This window comes from Rutidosis leptorrhynchoides, chromosome 11 (genome assembly GCF_046630445.1).
Source record: "Rutidosis leptorrhynchoides isolate AG116_Rl617_1_P2 chromosome 11, CSIRO_AGI_Rlap_v1, whole genome shotgun sequence".
NCBI lineage: Eukaryota > Viridiplantae > Streptophyta > Magnoliopsida > Asterales > Asteraceae > Rutidosis > Rutidosis leptorrhynchoides.
Window position 1 is genome coordinate 69,975,574 of NC_092343.1, and position 20,720 is coordinate 69,996,293.

The 20,720-nt window shown below is 33.7% G+C and overlaps 1 protein-coding gene and 1 pseudogene across 1 annotated transcript; one reads left to right on the forward strand and one right to left on the reverse strand.

The window, feature by feature from the left end:
* Nucleotides 1–1,105: 1,105 nt before the first annotated feature.
* LOC139877223 (fatty-acid-binding protein 1) lies at nucleotides 1,106–3,895 on the forward strand. Its single transcript, XM_071864636.1, has 4 exons — nucleotides 1,106–1,518; nucleotides 2,147–2,393; nucleotides 3,274–3,365; nucleotides 3,532–3,895. Exons 1-4 carry the CDS (start codon nucleotides 1,146–1,148, stop codon nucleotides 3,669–3,671), a joined length of 852 nt encoding a protein of 283 aa, XP_071720737.1. The 5' UTR covers nucleotides 1,106–1,145; the 3' UTR covers nucleotides 3,672–3,895.
* Nucleotides 3,896–15,741: 11,846 nt separating this feature from the next.
* On the reverse strand, nucleotides 15,742–17,342 carry LOC139874662 (ARS-binding protein 1-like; annotated as a pseudogene).
* Between the last annotated feature and the right edge of the window lie 3,378 nt (nucleotides 17,343–20,720).

Here is a 20,720-nt window from a genome sequence, read left to right on the forward strand (position 1 = left end):
TACAATCAAGATATTTGCTAGTCGCACCACATCATCGTCACAAATACGACTGTGATCAGATTTTAGAAGCATCTTTTCAATAGCACCAATCAAAATGTTTTGAGAATCTTTACGGGTATTAAATAAACGTCGTCTAATAGGTGGGGCTTGGAAGTCATGATTCTTCGGGATGTAATGTGCCATGTCCGTCCGGCTACTAAACGAAAAACCCGTCACAAGACAAAAATCACGGCGACCAAATCTAATTGAATAATTGGGCTTAAAACTAAACCATAGGTCCTGATGCTCATCGGGGTACTTAGCATTATCTATTCTTTGCGGCCGCACACTCTTCCGTTGGAGCATCGCATGTACAATCCCGAGATCATTACCCACGCATTCAAGATCTGACCATGGACCAAAACACGTTTCTTTACACTTTTTAATTTGATTATCAGTCATGACTTTCTTCACATCACATATAACGCTCAACTTATTCTTCATCGTCAACTTGTCTTCCACATATCCCTGCAAAAGTAAGATTAACATCAGCAGAAAATAACACAAAGACGCAAAGACGCAAAGACGCAAAAATGACCTTGCGTCCTTTTAAGTGAGAGACGCAAGGTCGCAAAGTCAACCTTGCGTCTACCAAGGTGCGATACGCAAGGACGCATAGTAAATCTTGCTTCCACTAAAGTGACAGATGGTTCAGTTGCGAAGGGAATAGAAGGTGACAGGTACGTCTTTGGTGGTGGTGAGAGGGATTTGGTGGTAGTGGAGGTGATGATGGAGGACAATCTGGTAGTAGCGAAGGATGTGATGAAGATAAATTTGCGTTTGGGCTTGCGTTTTTGCGGATCGGCTTGTATGTGTGTGTGTTGCGTGTTTGCGGTTTAATGTAAATGTGTGGAGCGCCGGGTAACAATTGTCATTTAACCCTAAATTTATAACATGAGGGAGCAAAGACGCAAGGTCCTTGCGACGCTTGCGTCTTGCGAGGGCATTTTGCAATTTTTTATTTTTATTTTTGGGCTCGAGTGCAAGGAATTGATTGAGTTTGGGCATTTTGATAATAAACCCCCAAAATAAACTACTCCAGCAATATAATTAAATTTTGAACAAACCAAACAATCAAATTCACCGGAGAACACAACACAAACACAATGACGTCATCATTCCGTTTTCCATTTTCCTTTCCTCAGCCTTCAACCACCACCTTCTCACCATCAACACTCGCCTGCTCCATCGCCGTCTCCGCCGCAATCGGCGCCGGCATTTCAGCCGGCTTATCAATATCACAAAATTCCACCAATCATCCAATTCACAAAGCACTCAACTCCTTCATTACCAATTTCTCTCACTCTTCCAATTTATTCGGTTCGCTTTCTCTCTCCGACGGCCCACCGTCCGCCGTCACCGAATCAAAAACCGGCGTTTCGTTTCCGGCGGTTGTGAATCAATCGCAGGAGCTTTTAGGAATTGGATTGAGAAGAAAGGCTGTGTTTGGATTGAAAAATATCGATGTTTACGCCTTCGGTAACCCTAATTTTGTAAACTTGTGTTTTTATTAAAAAAATTTGTTCTTTTTCTGTTAATTTTATTTCGTGATGCTATCATTGTAATTTAATTAGTTCATTAGTTAATTTAATTGTACTCTGCAATTGAATTATCCTTTAAATTTGAAATTTTATGTATAAATATACCTAAATTTGCGTGTTAAAAATACAAAAATATAATCTTTTTTAGACCGGACTGCTACATCAGCACTTGTTCCCATCACTGACCAAAGACAAGCTAATAACCATGACATACTCATCACATGCTTTCTCACACTTAATTTACAACAAAAAAAGCTTAATTTACAACAAAAAAAATGCATATACTCCGTGATGAAAAATGTCGTGCAACGGTGAAATGCGAGATGGATATACCAACGGAGGCCATGGACGGAGTGCTAGTATTGGTGTGCTTCAACCACGGGCTCAAGCACGGGTCCATTCACGGACCATTAAGAGTGCTCTTACTGCACTTCTTTTCTAAACATACATTTTCTTATATCATATTGAATAAATGATAAATGATGTGGTAAAGGCGTAAATTTGCAGCCTTTAATTAAGTAATGTTTAAAGATCAATTTTATTTGAAATTTTGATTTATTTTTCAGGTGTGTATGCTGATGATAATGATATAAAAAACTTTATAAGTGAGAAATATGGGACAGTTTCAGCTGCAGAACTTAAACAGAAGGATGTAACTCAAGATTTGATGGAAAGTGATGTAAGCGTAACTGTTAGACTGCAGATAGTTTATGGAAGACTTAGTATTCGTTCGGTTCGAAATGCGTTTGAAGATTCTGTAGGAAGTAGATTACAGAAGTTTGGAGGATCCGATAACAAGGAGTTACTTCAAAAGTAAGCCTTTCGTTCATATACTTTTACAAATGTTATGTATAGTAGTAGCTCGTAAGTTATTATCAGTTTGAGGTGGCATCGTGTGGCAAAATGGGCGAGTAGGGCAGATTGAGTGACGAGTCAAAATGGGTAATTTTATGGTACGGGCTGAAACCGATCTGATTGAAGTGCCGTGAAACGATTTTGTGTGTGGAATAATGTAACCATAGGCCACCCTGGTGTTCAATTAGGCCACCTAGATATCAACATTACAAGTCAACTATTTATCAATTTGATTTCGTTTATTATGCCTATATTGACCAAAAAATAGTTTTTTTTCTAAAGTTTTCATGAAATTAGGTTACCATTAGTTATGAAATTAGGCACTCATGATGTCCACGAAAGCGACTTTCACAATTTATGTGGCGAGTTGTTGGCCTAAATTGACCTTGTTTTAACTAAATTAATACTTGGTAACTTGCATAGGTGTTTTGAAATTATGGTGGCCTTATTGTAACATTTTGAACACTTAAGACTGTCTATGCTTATCATATCCTGTTATTTTATATGTGTGTCAAATATGTCTATAAAAATTATTCTTCCTGTCTCAAAGATATTGCAATAATGTTAGATTTATTTTCGTTCTAAAATGATTTAGGAGTTATTTTCCATTTAAATACCCTTTGGGAGGCTAAAGTTTCAACCTTTATCCATCTAAACTAGTCCTTGTTCTAGTTTGACCTGTTAGATATAAAACTTAACATGAATTGACCCATACGCAAATGGGTTGAAATTGCCACATGTACTTCATTTTTAACATAAAACAAGCCAATCTTGTCTTTGACTGTCCACAAAGCTTACATGTTCAGAAATTTGTGAAGAATATTTCTTTGTATTGTAGGTTCACTTCTCAGTTTAGAGATGAATACAAGATTCCTCGTGGATCTATCATTGATCTCTCAAAGGAAAAAGGCTACGTGCTTCGAACGACTAGTAAGTTCCACTTTTAAAGATTTTTTGTTTGCATTTATTCGTCTGAATTGGCCTTATTGTATAACCAAATAATATAATACTAGAGCATGATGTTAACGTGAACTCCCATTTCTACTTAATAAATAATTGTGTACTAATAATTGTGTATTCGGTTCAAATGGTGTAGTTGATGGCAAGGAAATCGGAAGTGTCCAGAGCCAACTTTTATGCCGATCAATTTTGGATCTATATATTGGCAATGAACCTTTCGATCAAAAAGCGAAAGAAGACATTGACAATAAGTTGATTTCCGCCGTTACAAAGTAACACATTCAACTATTGTATCTTCTCCGTGTAAGTTTTTGTGTGGGAACCAACGCTTCATACCGGTTAGCACCAAGATCATAACTTAAGTCAATAATTGTTGAGTATGCAGATATGAATGTCCATGTAATAATAATGGCCTAATGGCCTATGTATGAGGTTTGTACAAGACTGTACATGATTGTCAATAAATGTGAACGAAATAATGTTTACATGAATCGACTGTTCACTTGCATCTACATTTACATGAATCGACTGTTAGTTACACAAGAAGTTTACTTTCTACCAAATGCACAAAGTACAAGTAAATCATGTATAGTACATGACACTACATCACTTAAACATGCTCTCTAATCCATCCACTTAGCATTTCTCTTATCAACTCAACAAACCCTGAGTGCAATGTTGAAGGTTTGTACGATATTGCGTTTGATGGTGATTTTGATTGTTGAAGGTGTCTCGATGAAGTTGGTTACGAGTAAAGTGTACAATGTTGGTGATTCTGATGGTTGGACTACTCTTGTTAACTCGAATTATGCCACTTGGGCATCTTCAAAGAACTTTCGTGTTGGTGATACTCTTTGTAAGTACTTTTTTTTATGTTTTTGTGTAGTTAGGCCTAACCAGTTGAATGTTTTTTAGAACGGCGCACACCCAATTACAACTAGTCCACCATGGGACTCAAACTCGCAACCTCAAGGCTGGTGAGTTACCTCGATGCCGCTTGGCGAAATACGGAGTACCATTTTAGGGGGTAAAATACGATAACATTAAACAGATCTGATGAACAACAAGTACAATTGATACAAAAGGTTATTTAAACCTAGCCAAACAAGGGGCAAAAAAATTACAGACCTAAATCAAAAGTCCCAGCCAACATGGCGGAACTCAGATGACCAGGAAAATATTAACATGCCTAAAACGCTAACATAGAAACACATAAGTATCAAAAGCACTAAATAGTAGTAAATACACAAAATACAAATAACAACATCGGCAGCTACTAAACGTCCCGCACTGTCACAATGTTCCACCTCCGGATCTGAAACCAGATCTCCAACGGGGAGATCATCGCCTGGTTCAAAAGAAAATGTGAAAGTAGAAAAATTTGTCAAAATCGAAATCTCATAAAAAGGAGTTCTAATTTTGATATGCGAATGCAGTGTTCCAGTATCGCCCAACCAGTCACGATGTCATGCAAGTGAACCAACATAATTTTCGAACATGCAACACAAGTGCACCGTTAAAAACCTACAAAACTGGTAACGACTCGGTTACTATAAAAGGGCCAGGTCATTACTACTTCATTTGCAGTTTTCCTGGCCATTGTGATGCTGGCCAAAAACTCGATGTTAGAGTCCTTAAAAAGAATTCTACGATCACCACTCCGATTATAAGCGCTAGCTCATTTAACGCTACAACATCTGCTGGACCACCGAAAATGACTAAAATGGCACCAATTTCGGTTGCAACTGTTGAAATGAACCATAGTTGTTTGTTTAGGAGCATTGTATTTCTGTCCACAATTTATGTTGCTATTTGGGTTGTTTAGGATTTAATGGCGTCTTAGTTTGTACTTGTAGTTTCATGATGATACATAAGCTCTTTTTTAGTGTCTTAATGTGTACGTGTTTTATTGTGTCTGTGTTTGGATTTGCGTTTGCGAGTTGATTATTTGACTATCACGTTTTCAAATTGTAAATAATTTATTAATAGTGTTTAATAAACTAAATATAAAATACATTAACTGCGATTTGAAAGTCTCAAAACACAAAAATGGAAAGCAAAGTATCCCTTATTATAGTAAAATGTGATTATTAGAAAATTTTATTTCTTTTTCTACCTATTTTACCCCTTAATTAGTTAATTTATGAAATAATATGAATTACCAAACATTAGTTAATTTATGAAATAATCTGAATTACCAAACACATAAAAAGTTTGATTATTATTTTATTACCTTATCATATATTATACTCTGTAATCAAATCTAAAACACGTTTTGCTACAACTGAGTTTCTGATTTTAATTATCTAAAACATATTAGAGAACACTCTCTGTAATCAAATCTAAAACACGTTTTGCTACAACTGAGTATCTGATTTTAATTATCTAAAACATATTAGAGAACACTTGATCGTAACAACTTTTAAATGAAATTATCTCATTCACATCAGTGTCACATAAGCACAAAAAATTTTAACATTCATTTAACTAAACCCTCCATATTTTACACAATAACCTCAAACACCTCGTGGAAAACAGATATGGAAGGACATTTGCAAATTATGAGATTAGTTTTCTTTTAACAACGGTTAGGGATTCATTGACGAGGCCCGGCCACTCATCCGATCAGATTCGTGCTGTGTGTCGGGAGGAAATTAGGAGAATTGCATTTAAAAAGTAACGTGGCCAATTTGAAAAGTCCCCGTAAGGTTCGAACACAGTAGCAGGACAAAATAATTACAAGATAAAAATAAATTTGGTTGACAAAGAGCTTGGAATGGATAAACACAGGATAAAACTTTTCTAATTAGATTAACATCAATGGTGATTAATCCAACCTCATTCGGATGTAGATGTAATTAATTTCAGATTAGTATCAGGTCTAATCATTTCATATGGATATATAGCAAATATGTATATTTTTTTTTGAAAAGCAAGCAAAAAATTTTTATTCATATATCGGAGAGTTACAAAGCCCTATAACTATACAATTTAATGAGTCCGAATATGAAAACTATACACATTCATGAACGAGGAGGCCATAGACACCCCAGGACTTGAGACATCAAGCTGGGAAGAGGCAACCAGACAGTACCGCACTTGCGATGACAAAGTCGGTTGACGCTCCCCATTTAACCAAGTGAAAATGGACAACCAAGTCAAGAATGATCTAACGACTAGGACTATGTAAAGGACATGTTACAATTAACCAATGCCAGATCTTTGATGATTCGAGGAGATATATGAGACGGGATTGATTAGCCATTGATGCCACATAACCGTTGATTTTTTGTGTCTTTTGGATATCCATGCGAATGATTGTGTTTGGATTTCAGATAAAATTGTGGCGGTGCACCATTCTTTTTTGCCGAAAACCTTAAGATTCCTGTATTTCCAGATGATGTAAGTGGATGCCCATTTAACGGCTAGCCAAATGTTGGAACCATTTTGTTGCGTAGTGAGGGACTGATCACTTAAGATTATGTCACGGAGATTGGTGAAGGTGTCTACGGGGAGGTTCCACCATTGTAGGATTGAATTCCAGATAGATGTTGAAAGCGTGCATTGAAATAGTATGTGTTCAATAGACTCTGTGTGTAGGTTGCATAGTGGGCAAAGAATTGAGTCGAGATCAACACCTCTTTTGTCGAGTTCTACGCGCGTCGGGATTCTCCCGTATAGAACTCTCCAAATGAAGATGTTAATTTTTTGGGGTAAGAGTTTATTTCTAGGTGTCTTAAAGGTAGAAGATGGTGTATCAAGTTTTAGGTTGTCGAGGATGGTGGCTAATGCTTTTGTTGTAAATATGCCGGATTGGTCAAGATTCCATTTCCAGGTATCAGGCTTATCTGAGAGACTGATTGTTTCTATAAGGTGATTTAGTTCTGTTAATTCGGTGAGGCATCTACCGTTGGGTGTACGGGACCAATTCCATGAAGTAGTTGTTGTTGAGTTGATTATCTTGAGTCTTTCCGCAACCGTGACGTTTTTGTTTGATTCAAGCATGAATAATCTTCGAAATTGATTACAAAATTTTTCTGTGCCGCACCAGTTGTCATGCCAAAATTTGGTGTTTGAGCCATTTCCGATATTTTTAGAAATTGAATTTGTGAAGTTTGCTCCGTAGCTGTCCGCAGTTTTCCCTGCTTTGATGATTTCATTCCAAATTGTGCGACCTGCAACATTTCTTGAGAAAACGTTAGTAGAAACCCCCCCCCCCCCTCCCCGTAAATGCTCGATATAATTTTAACCCAAAGTGCATTTTTTTCATTAAAGAATCTCCACCACCATTTGCAGAGTAGAGATATGTTTTTGCAAATTAAGGACCCGATGTTTAACCCGCCTTTTTCATAAGGTAAGAGGATGTGTTCCCATTTAATCCAGTTAATTTTGTTATCCGCTTCCGCCCCACCCCAAAAAAATTTCCTTCGTTTTGTTTCGAGTGTGTTAATTATTTTAATGGGTGCATGAAATAGGGAAAAGTAGTATAAAGGGATGCTAGTGAGGACCGATTTGATTAAGGTTAAGCGACCACCAAAAGATATGGATTTCGCTTTCCAGTCGGAGAAACGTTTATCGAATTTTTCAATGATTGGTTGCCAAGTGGAGGCTTTTGTGGAAGGAGTGCCGATGGGTAACCCGAGGTATGTGAAAGGGGTTGAGCCGGCCGAGCATCCGATATAAGTAGCCATTTCCTCAACATCCTTTTTCGGGACCCCAATTCCGTAAAGATTGCTTTTTTTAAGATTTACCTTAAATCCGGAGATATTTTCGAAACATTTTAATAATTTAGAGGTATTCTTTGCATTGCGTTTGCTCCATTCGCCAAAGAAGATAGTGTCATCCGCATATTGGAGGTGTGATACCACAATCTTGTCGTGTCCAACGCAGATGCCACGGAATTGGTCGTTTGCAATTGCACGCTTAGTGAGGATGTTAAGGCCTTCAGCGGCAATGATAAATAGAAAGGGGGAAATGGGATCTCCTTGACGGATACCCCTGCCGGGAGAAAATTCCCTGGTTGGGGATCCATTAATGAGAATGGAGATGGAAGACGAGGAGAGGCAAGCACGAATAAAGCTGATCCATTTAGGTCCGAAGCCCATGAATTTCATAGTGTCGAAAAGGAAGTCCCATTCTATGCAATCGAAGGCTTTTTCAAAATCAACTTTGAAAATGAGGCCTTTTTGTTTCTTCCTTTTGAGTTAATCTATTATTTCATTTGCGATTAGGACACTATCTAAGATGTTTCGACCTTTCAGGAAAGCGGTTTGTTCAATTCCGATTAATTTGTGGATAACTTTTGAGATGTTTGCAAGAATTTTGGTGAGGATTTTATAGTAGCTACCGATTAGACATATTGGGCGATATTCGTTGAAACCAATTGGGTTGGCTTTCTTAGGAATTAGTGTGAAAAAAGATGCATTGCAGCCTTTGGATATTTCGGAATTACACCAAAACCATTCAAGGGCATTGATGAGATCGTCTTTTATCAACCACCAGTATTTCTTGAAGAATTTCATGTTGAAGCCGTCAGGACCGGGGGCCTTTGAGCTGTCACAACCATGAAGTGCATCCCATATTTCATTTTCAGAAAAACGGGCTTCAAGGAGGAGATTATCCGTGTGGGATATGTAGGAGCGGTTAGGTTCATTTTCAAACGGGCATATCCCTTTTCTCTTTTTGGATGTGAAAATTGTTTCGAAATATTTAAGAGCTTCGTTTTTTATTGTGTTAGGTTCTTCTGACCATGATCCATTTAGTGATATGCCACGGATGTAGCAAATATGTATACATGCAGCATTGTAAACGTGTAATGTATACATGATGAGCGTGAATGTAAAGATGTAATAATATTGATATTGAGTAAAAAGTTTTGCTTTTAAAAAAGAAAAACATCTACAAAAATGAAAATAAATATATAAAAAGCGGCCAGTCGGCGTAATACAATTCATAAATAAATATAAACCATTTATAATTAACTTCATTAATATTGAACACAAAAATATATAGAGTCAAAATAAACATATGAAGTCAGATAATTTTATTAAATTTTTCCATAAAAATTTGAAACGTTACATTAAAATTCCAAAAAGTCTTGAATTGGTTCATAAATCAATTCATTTTTCATGATTAGTTTCAAAAACGCGTCTCAAAACAAAGGCAACTTATTAATGAAAAATTATTCAGTGTATCAAAATTTATTGAAAAAATTTGTTTCCATAATTGAAAATTTCGAATATAAATACATGACCAGTTTTCTTATTCTTCTCCATGAAAAGTCTTATAAATTTTCTTTATTTAATTTATATATAATAATTACACGTTGATTAAGAGTACGTTAAATACTAAAGATAATGGGAGCTGTGAATATTATACTGGCGGTTGTTATGGCGGTGTTCACGACGGTTGCCGGCGAAGTTTACCATGTCGGTGATTCTGATGGGTGGACGAGTACGAATGGTCATCCGGATTATCAAAAATGGGCTGCTACAAAAAAATTTCTAGTTGGTGACAAAATTGGTAATTTGTATTTTTTTCAAATTTATTTTTAATTGTTGGTATTGTTTTTTGTGTGTTTTTTAAACGAAAACACGTCCACCTAATTAGTTTGAACTCACACCTTCAATGTTAATAAAATAATAAAAGAAATTGAAATTGATACCAACAGTCCAGAAGTCCTTTGATGTTTTTAGGTGTTTAATTCAAGTATAAATTGAATTAAAAATGCATGTATGTTTAAAAAAGATTTATATACGCATGCATAATGTTTTATTCTAAGATGGACATCACTTTTGCTCTTATTACTATTTATATAATTTTTAAATTGAAACTATTAACGCGTAGAAACGTATTTTACATTATATCTAACCGTACAACATGTCATAGGCTTTAGAGTTATGTTTAAAAAAAAAAAATTAAAATATTAGTAATTTATTGTACTATGAGGTAATTTTGTGTCGAGAGTGTTGTTATTAATAAAGTATAAATTTACTATGCATGTCTATATGTCTTAAGATAGTCTTTAAGGCTAATAACAATTTTACAGGCTATTTAAAAATCCTTACTTAATACAGAGTAATATTTAAGCATTTTAAACTAAAATTTAATATTAAATAATTCAACCATGTTTATGTTATTTATTTCCATTTCCATATAATTAATAATTAATTAATTGGTTTGAGTTTACATGTATAATTACATTAACACAACCTGTTAGGTGTGTTAATTTTAATTGACGATTTATGCAATTTAACCGTTTTAATATGAGATTTCTACGTATAATTCATACATGGCAACAATCTCTTATAGAAATCTTTTCATTTTTCAAATTCCATATATACTTATTACGAATTAAAATGTTTCATCTTGCTCGTTTCCATTTTATACTTAACTGCCTGTTACAAATATATACTCGTACAAATTTTTTTATTTCTCAACTATTTTTAATATTTTTAATTTTGCAGTTTTCCATTACGATCAACAATCCGACAACGTTGCTAGGGTTACATTACAAGATTTTAAAACATGCAACGCCACTAAACCTTACTCACTTTTAACCACCGGTGACGACACTTTTACGCTCACCTTTCCCGGCCACTTTTTTTTCATTTGTACTCATCCCGATCATTGCCAATCAGGTCAAAAAGTCAACATTCGTGTTCTTCCCGGATCCACCCCACCACCACCGTCCGCCGTCAGCCCCAGCCCAATTCAACCACTTCCATTTCCATACCCACAACCACAAGCTCCGTCACATTCACCGGCGACAATGCCAACTTCTCCGGCACCAGCTCAAACTCCGGCGACTCCTGCATTGCCTGAAGACTCTCCAGCTCCTGCGTTGCATGAAGACGCTCCGGCTCCTGCGTTGCATGAAGACGCTCCGGCTCCTGCGTTGCATGAAGACGCTCCGGCTCCGAGTGTGGTGGTTTCTGCTCCGAAAATCGCACCATCTGTTCCGAAGAGTGATGGAAGTCAACTTGGGTTTGGATTTAAGATATGGACTATGGTAGTTATGGTTGGTTTTTATCCGGTTTAAGTTATTGTTAAGTTAAAGTGTATTGGCTAGTACTTTTTTTATTTCATTTTTTTAGTTTGTTAGTTTGGGTGATAATGTAATGAATTGGGTGTTTATTTTCTTTTAAATTGCTTTATGATGGAGTAACATATTATTTTCACTAGGTATGTAATTGATACGTTCTAATATTTTAGTTTCACGCACATGATTGAATATTGTTGTTAGTCGTTTACGGAGTATTTGATATTAAAATAATAATTATAATTATACTTTAATATTAAATTTTGATTTTGATTTTCACTTGTTTTATAATCTATAATAATATATTATTATCTATAATATTATATATATTAATTAATTATGCCGTTCAAAAAATCTACAAATTGCGTAAGACGATAATTAACATGGTGATTGGTGACTAGTCCCAATCGTGACACCGATCGGTGATCGTTAAATCTAAATGAGTGAAAATTATATTAGTTGATGTGTTAAAATATGATTGTAAGTTAGTGAAAAAAATAAATTAAAAAAGACGAATTTTTGTGAATGACTAGAAAAAATTGAAACACTTAATTACTTTGCCTCAAGTCCTTGACTAACGAAGGTTTGCATCAAGTCCTTGACTTTATCTGCTTGCAAAGCGAGTAGTCGTCTTTGGATTAATCAACTTGCAAAGTAAGTCCAAAACACAAGTATATAATTTTTTTTTTCCAATTTACTTTGTATACCGAACGTCTTGAACGCTTTAGAAAAATAAATCTCAAAGAAATGCTTTTCAATAGTAACTTTTTATTCTAACAATGTTTGTGATCGTTTACACTTGTTGTTTGGATAATTAGATCTATCTATACGTGGTGGGTTCAAAAATTCTTGTACAACAAACCCAAAAGATTATGACATGTTTGCTTTTTTGGTCCTAAATTGTTGGGCTATATGAGGTACATTCTATAAAGACTTCAACAATAGAAATGCCTAAGCCAGGAAAGAAGTATTTGTTAAGATAAATTCACACTATTTCACCCGAAATTTTTCATAGAAGAAAGAGTTATAAGAGCACAAGGAGTGAAATATTTCATCGTTCATCAAATTAGACGCCGAGAGTCCAGCATCGACAACTACTTTCCAGCATTAAAACGTCGTCGCTGCTCACCGTCAGGGTTCAACGTTGACTCCAAGACTTTGGATTCGCACCAAACCGTTGCCCACTCCCACTGAATTAGACACTCAACAATTTTTTCATATATTATTGTCTTTAGTTTTAAATTTCAGTGTCTACCTAAACACTGACATTAGACACTGAATTTAATATCACAACTCTTAATGTTGTAATATGCTTTCATTCTAGTGACTATATTCATCTGTACATTTATATATTATCATTACCAATCATCAATTATTACTTTGTTGTATGGATGCACATTTGATAAAATACGCATTTTGATAAAATGGCGCATTAACCGCGTTAAATTAGCATTGATGTTAAAACGCAAAATCCTTAACCATCAATGCCAATAGATATCTATTTTCATAACCATTTTGAGCCTCACTCAAAACTTTTCACTTCATTGTCAGATAATGTTGTAACGCCCAATCTTTTTTAAGAAGACTTTGTGATTTCTAATTTTTTAATTTTGGTATTACAGGAAAATGGTATTGCTTTATAAAGATATTTGCACGTTTTTGAAATGATTAGTCGGAAAGAATATCATATTTTATTTTAAAATGAAGTTTTTTTTATGGTATATATAAATGTATGTAGTATGGCTTCATTAATCGAGTCAACAGCAAGCGCCGATTTATTGGCGACTTGACTGTTGTTTAAAGTCTAAATTGAACTTCAGACAGATTTAAAACTCATGAAAATTTGATTATACTATTTTCATGGTGTCTCACATTTTTTTCTTTTTGTTTTTTAATCTACTGATTGACCGGATGCATGTGGATGCTTTGTATTCCCCAACTCTTCAAATAAGCGAATTATAGTGTGTTTAAAATCTGTATATTAGTTGTCAATATCTCCAAATATTAAACACAAGCATCCCTTAAATATCTCATAGTTACGGATGTATATGTGAAAATTTTATGTTGATATTTTATTTTTGTGAAATACATCACCTATACGTGAATCCTGGCTTCGTCTCTGATTGAGAGGGAGGACATTCTCTACTTATGGGGTGTTTTACACTGGGTGGAGAAATGACTTCTATTTATAATGGAATCGGAGAATGATTTTCTACATCTTATATCCTCCATACTCCACTTTTCTGTATTTAGGTTTTGTTGTTGTTATATATAAACTATCCCGGTTCGGCCCGCTCGATGCAGCGGGGCTTTCGGCCTCCATATTCATATTTAACGTAGTGTTGTGTATGTAAAGAAGGGAAAACGCCCCATGTGTTAAGACTCATTTTAGATGTAGGTGCACGTACCGTTTTTGAAAAATTGTCAGTTTCGAACATAGTTAGTCTCGTTTTGTTCGAAAATTTATTTCAAATTTAATGGTGGTAGCGGTGAAAATTAACTCGCGTCGAGTAGGAAGATAAGACTCGTTTTAGATGTAGGTGCGCTTGCCGTTTTTGAAAAATTGTCCGTTTCGAACGTAGTTAGTCTCGTTTTGTTCGGAAAATTATTTCAAGTTTAATGGTGGTGGCGGTGAAAATTAACTCGCGTCGAGTAGGAAGATAAGGCTCGTTAAAGTTGTATGGTGAGTTTTGTTTTTTGAATTAAATAAAAAAATAAATTTACATTTTAGACCCTGGAAAAAGTTGCATATGTTGAATTCTTGGAGAGGGCTGGGTGTAATTATATGGTGTGAAAGCAAGGAGTGAAACGATATTTTTTTCATTTGCAACGACACTCATCTCCACCTCTTTTAGTATATATATATATATACATATATATATATATATATATATGTATGTATATATATGTATATATAGTAATATAATATAATAAATTAAATGTAGTGTGTGACAACAATCTTACGTGTCAACTCCTGATTAATTCATACCACATGTCAACTTCTCATTTATTCATGCCACGTGTCAGTCTATCAATTATTTCTATCTATTAATTAAATTGTTAAATTTCCTAATTTAATTTATTATACAGATTTCATTACCTAAAATATTATATGATATTATCATATAATATAATATTAATATTAATATATTATATTATTATTATTATAAAATTGTTTTAAATGATTATAAATAATATTGTTTTAAACGATACAATATAAAAAACTATTTATAATGTTTTGTATCGTGATAAAAATTATAAAACAGATAATTCTGTATTAACATTATAATATTATTTACTAATAATATTTTATAGAATATAAAATTAATTTACAGTTTACACATAAATTTAAAAAATTAAGTTAATATAATACTCGTAAAATATTATATAAACGAACGGGCTCATGTTATCAATTGAAATTAAAATAGTTATTCGATAATTCTTATAGATATTTATATGTATGTCTGCTTCGTTTGAAATTTTGACATAATAGAATTAGTTTGTACCAAAAAGATATACAATTAAAGATGTGCACAAAATATTATTCTTATCGAGCAATTTTAAAACAACTTTTTAGGGGCTCATGTTTGGTGTTTTATCGATAATTTGTCAACTGAAATTACAATGATTCTAACGCAAGGGCTCATAATTTGTGCGTTAGTATTCAATACTAATATTTTCGATAAAAATGTTATTAGTGATAAATGATTTTTTTCCATTGTAATTGTATTATACATTTGATAAGTATCAATATTAACGTTATCGACTATTAATTTATACAAATATCATCAACGTACAGGCTCATAAAACTAGTAATATAATATAATATATAGTGTTACTAAAACATGTATCTAATCTAGTCATAAATTATAGTTTCATGTGTTATAAATAAATGAGAGGGGGCTATATGTTATTTATTATGTTTTTTGAACATAATAATTAGTAATTTCACCTTTAATAATTATAGTAAACTAAACACACGAATAAATACATAAAAAAGTCAATCGTTGAAGGTCGCTGATTCAGTTGCGCCACGCTAGATCCGCCTATTTACAATAGTTTACAGTAGAAACTCGATAAATTAATACTCGATTATTTAATAAACTCTTTAAGATAGTATTTTTTCCCGGTTTCGACTCGGGGATATGGTGCTAAATTAATAATTCGCTAAAATTATAAGATAATACAATTTTGATAATTTCTTTATAACCCATATAAAAAATAAATTAATAATTCCTTATACAGTATATAACATATTACATGAATGATTTATGAAGGTTTCTTGAAAAATGACTCAATTGTCTTTTATTTTTTGTTGAAATCAATTTCCCCTTGAATCTCGTCTCTAATTTTTCTTAGCATGGTAAGAACTCCTTGTGTTGTTTTCTCATAGCTCAACAAGAAATTATTCAATGTGATTGCCGCTTTAATGGCTTCGTTTCGCGAAGGGGGCTCCATTGTAGAACTTTCATCATCTTCTTCATCGATATCATCTTTATTAATTCCGATAACGCTTTCAATAATTTCTTCATCAGTCAACAACTGTGCAACTATATTTTCTTTTAGGTGAGTCAGAACATCTTTGACATCCATTGCATTACGATAACCCAACTCTTTGATCAAATTCTGGAGTTCTTGAGTGCTTTCACTACCTTCATTTGAGTTCTCAAAAGTCATGTTATCTGTTGATCGAAGTTTACAATGACGAAAGCAGTTCGCAATTGTATTTGCACGAACATCCATAGTCCATGCTGAAATTGCAAGATTCATTGCATCTAATACATTTATTTTTGCTGGATTTGGAACCCCTAATTCATAACCCTCCAAAAGGATTCTATAAAATCGACGATGATAATGAATCTTAAAAGCTTGTATGATCCTCGCGTCACAAGGTTGAATTTTTGAAGTTGTGTTTGGTGGCAAAAAAAATAATTCAACATTTCATAATCCTTCAATAATTTTTGGATGAGCAGGGCAATTATCCACAATTAAGAGAATTTTTCTTTCAACCATTTTTTTATCAAGTTGGCGAACATATTCTTCAAACAACACACCAGTCATCCAAGCTCATTTGTTAGCACGATACTCACAGTTCAGATTGTTCAAGTTTACATTCTTGAAGTACCTTGGTTTAGCATATTTCCCAATAATCCATAAAGGAAGTTTTTCCGAACCGTCCTCATTACAGCAAATAGCAACAGTTATTCTTTCCTCGTCTATTTTTTCCCTTCAAGCTGCATTGTTGCAAGGGAATGATCCGGTTGAAGTCTAAAAAACAAACATGTTTAAGATCAAAACATGTAAATAATTACATCACTAAAGTACAAAATATAAAATAAATTAATAAAAAAACAAACATGTTTCATCCATATTAAAGATGTCTTTCATTTCAAACTAATCAACTTTGTCTCTTATGATTTTTAATTTGTCCTCCATGCCCTCCATTTCAACAGATCCACTCTCTCCAAAACGCCAGAAATTTTTAATTCCATATCTTGCTTTGAACTTTCCAAGCTAACCAATAGAAAAAGTAAAGTCTGGAGTATCCATTGGATACATATCTTTCATGAACCTTTTCGCCTTCTCGATGATTAGTTCACCTGTCATATTCACATGTTCTTGATATTGAAGAATGCATTCATAGAGAGATTTTTCTAGGTCAGAAAATTTTGCCGGTTTGTGTCGCTTAACATCGCCTCTTTTGGGAGCAAGTGATAGATACTCTAAAGACTGCTTAGCTGTATTCGATATTGTCGATTGACTCACCTGCAAACCATAGTTACTATGAACCCATTCTTGCAATTGCTTTTGAGTGAGACTTGGATTATCTTTGTTGTGCTTGCATAATGCTATTCGAATCTCGTATGTCATTGTTGTTTTATTACACCTTTAAGATGGGAAACCATGTTGTGTGTATGATTTGTTTGTGTTAACCTATTTTGATCTTGTATTTATATAGAAAATATTTTTAATGTCCATAAAGTGATATACTGAACACAAGAAGCAAAATAAGGTGGGAGATTGAAGGTTTCTTTCAAATTAGGCCGTTCATTTGATATACATGAACTGTATACAATAACTAAGTGGAAGGTTGAAAGGTGTTTGTAAACTAAATATTCTACTATAAATTAATAAAATATTAATTAATATATAAATTATTAATTATTAATTTATCGATTAATTAATAACTCTTTTAATTAATAAATTTTGGTGGTCTTAAGTGTATTATTTTATAGAGTTTCTATTGTAGTTTGATATATTTTGACACATTAACAGTTCAGTAAATTTAGAATTAGAATTTTCAATAATGCAATTGCAAACACTTCACAACTTCACACACACATAAACATTCCAGTATATAAATTCCATGCACAACTGGTTTACCACTTATATAACTTTCTTATGATAAATAGATAAAGACATACAGTACATTAATTTCACCACTTAGCCCAAAACTTATACTCTTTATCTTTATAACCAGATAGATAAAATCCATCGTCTTTAACTAACCAATATATATTTTGCACTCCAAACATCGACAGAGTAATATGTCCGATAACTGTTATATTTTGCGCTCCAAACATCGACAGATTAATATGTCTGATAACTGTTCAATTAAACGTGAACATGAAGCCTCTTTATACCCAAAATCGGGTCTAAAAATCATGTTGCCCGTAGAAATCACTCAGAAATGAACAAAAAACTCTTTCCCATTTTAAGTAAGGTTATGGTAACCGAAATCATCTTCCTTTGACATCACATGAATGAAGATTGGTGTATTAGATGGTATACTATTCATGATATGAAGGTTCCAAGATATTAAAAACAAAAAAAAAAAACCTACAACCAAATCTTATGTAAATAAAATGGGCACATATCATGTAAAGATATATAAGCTTTTTTTTTTTATCCCAAGAAGATACATTTTCGTTATAGAATGAATGATTATGTTTAGAAAATCCGCCACTTCTCCAATTAATTCTCGATTATTCTCTGATTAATCTTCGATTACTCATTTTTTAAGAGCAATGATTGCTTGATCAAAATCGATTTTGGTAATCAAAGTCGGTTAAAGTCAAAATTAGCCAACATTATAACATTAGTTTAAATTTAAACTACAACTATTAAGTTTTTGAACAATATGAATAATTTTTTACATTTATCTTAAAGTTTATGTTTATCTTTATGGTTTCTTCTACATTGACACATATAATAAATTTAATATTAAAAATATATAAGTCACAATCTGATTAATCCCCGATTAATCTACGAATTGCTGATTACTCCTTCCAAAAACCCGATTGATTAATTCCCGAATAGCGAATTTTGCAACCTTGCTTAGAGGTATCTCTATAATGTATATGAGAAGTGCTTATGAGGCAACTAATGAAGCAAGTTGCCTGATATCCTAAATTATTACATATTTTCCTACACTTTTGAGGCGATATCATTCTCTTTTATCCACGACATTGATCAACTCATTTGCTTATTGGGTAAAAATAGGCAAAGGCTACGAATCGTGTGAAAAAGTGTTATTTTGATCTAAATATGTACAATTTAAGAATAAAAGGCCAAAAATCAGAAGTTATCAAGAGAGCAAAGAAATCCAGAATTTTGAAGCTCCACCCGCCGGCTGAAACAGTTCAAATTGAAGTCAAGAAGAAGCAAAATTAACGCCCAATATTTTCTTCGATCGTCGGCGTGAAATATTCAGCCATCGGCCCGACATAAGGAAACTGTTCGGAGTTATTTAAGTCATAAATATCCCGGATTTCTAGCCTCCCGCCGCCAGCCGAAGATCACAATCTGCCGGGAGTGTCTAGCATTAACCATGTCGAATCTTGCCAGAAATATGAGCCAGTTGTGTAACAACAACAGTTGCTGGCGATATTGATAACTGAAGAGCAGAGTAAGTGGCTGGAAACCATCTTTCGCCGGCATGATTTTGCCTATAAATAAAGACCTCCGGCTTCTTATTATGTGTGCACCTTTTTCACCGTTTCTCTAGTTTAGTTCTGTATTCAATTTAGCATTCATTTTCAATTCAATTTTACATTTCAAAGTTTAGAATTAAGGTTGTAATTTCAATTTCAGTTTCAATTTTGTAACGACCCATCCTAATCCATCTGGACGAATACATTACATTTGGTTACATCGCGAGGTACTTGACCTCTATATGATACATTTTACAAACATTGCATTCGTTTTTAAAGGACAAACTTTCATTACAATGAAAGTTGACGGCATGCATACCATTTCATAACACATCCAACTATAACTGACTTAATAATAATCTTGATGAACTCAATGACTCGAATGCAATGTCTTTTGAAATATGTCATGAATGACTCCAAGTAATATCTCTAAAATGAGCAAATGCACAGCGGAAGATTTCTTTCATACCTAAGAATAAACATGCTTTAAAGTGTCAACCAAAAGGTTGGTGAGTTCATAAGTTTATCGTAAACAATAATATTCATCATTTTGATAGACCACAAGATTCAAATACAGTACACCTATCTCGTGTACGAAACCATTTTTCATAATGCTTAGCAGAGTAGGTTCGTATCCTTTTCTCCCCCGTAGGTTGCCTCGTAATTTTTAAATAATCGTGCACATATCTCGTGCACAAAACTAATACACATAACCTGTGTATAAAAATCATTCCCTCGATACATAACATTCATTTCGATTTTATTGCTCAACATGGTAACCGACCTTAACATATAATGCGCATCAATAATATCCCCAAAACAGAACATCTCGTCTGTATAATAATAATAAACTTCGAAGTACTAAACACCACTCCCACTAGCTCTTCCGTCTAGTGAACATTCTGGGTGGGGGTGTTAAACTCCGGTAGCTACCTTTAGGATTCACGTGAATTAGGGCCATACCCGTTTCTAATTCTTAGGTTACCAAGCAATAATAATCAGGGAAAATATTCACAATAATTAGTGGCAATTATAACGTCCAACTAATTCAATAATAATCCACAAAACTTCTGTCTGAATAATAATTCATTCGAGGAATGTTTTGCTTGTGTCTATCTAGTCAAACATTTATAAAAGCATCTCACTTCAAAAATATAGATTTCAAAGGCATTTAATAAAACAGTTGTAAAAACAGCGCATGTATTCTTAGTCTCAAAAATGTAAAGAGTAAAAGGGAATCAAATGAACTCACGATACGATATTTTGAAATAAAAATATGCATACGACGATACTGAACAATGCAAGATTGGCCTCGGATTCACGAACCTATATCATTTATATATATATTAA

Coding starts and splice junctions, on each gene's coding strand:
- LOC139877223 (XM_071864636.1), top strand. CDS start 1,146: ATGACGTCATCATTCCGTTTTCCATTTTCCTTTCCTCAGCCTTCAACC. Junction 1,519..2,146: donor TATCGATGTTTACGCCTTCG/GTAACCCTAATT, acceptor TTTATTTTTCAG/GTGTGTATGCTGATGATAAT. Junction 3,366..3,531: donor CTACGTGCTTCGAACGACTA/GTAAGTTCCACT, acceptor CAAATGGTGTAG/TTGATGGCAAGGAAATCGGA.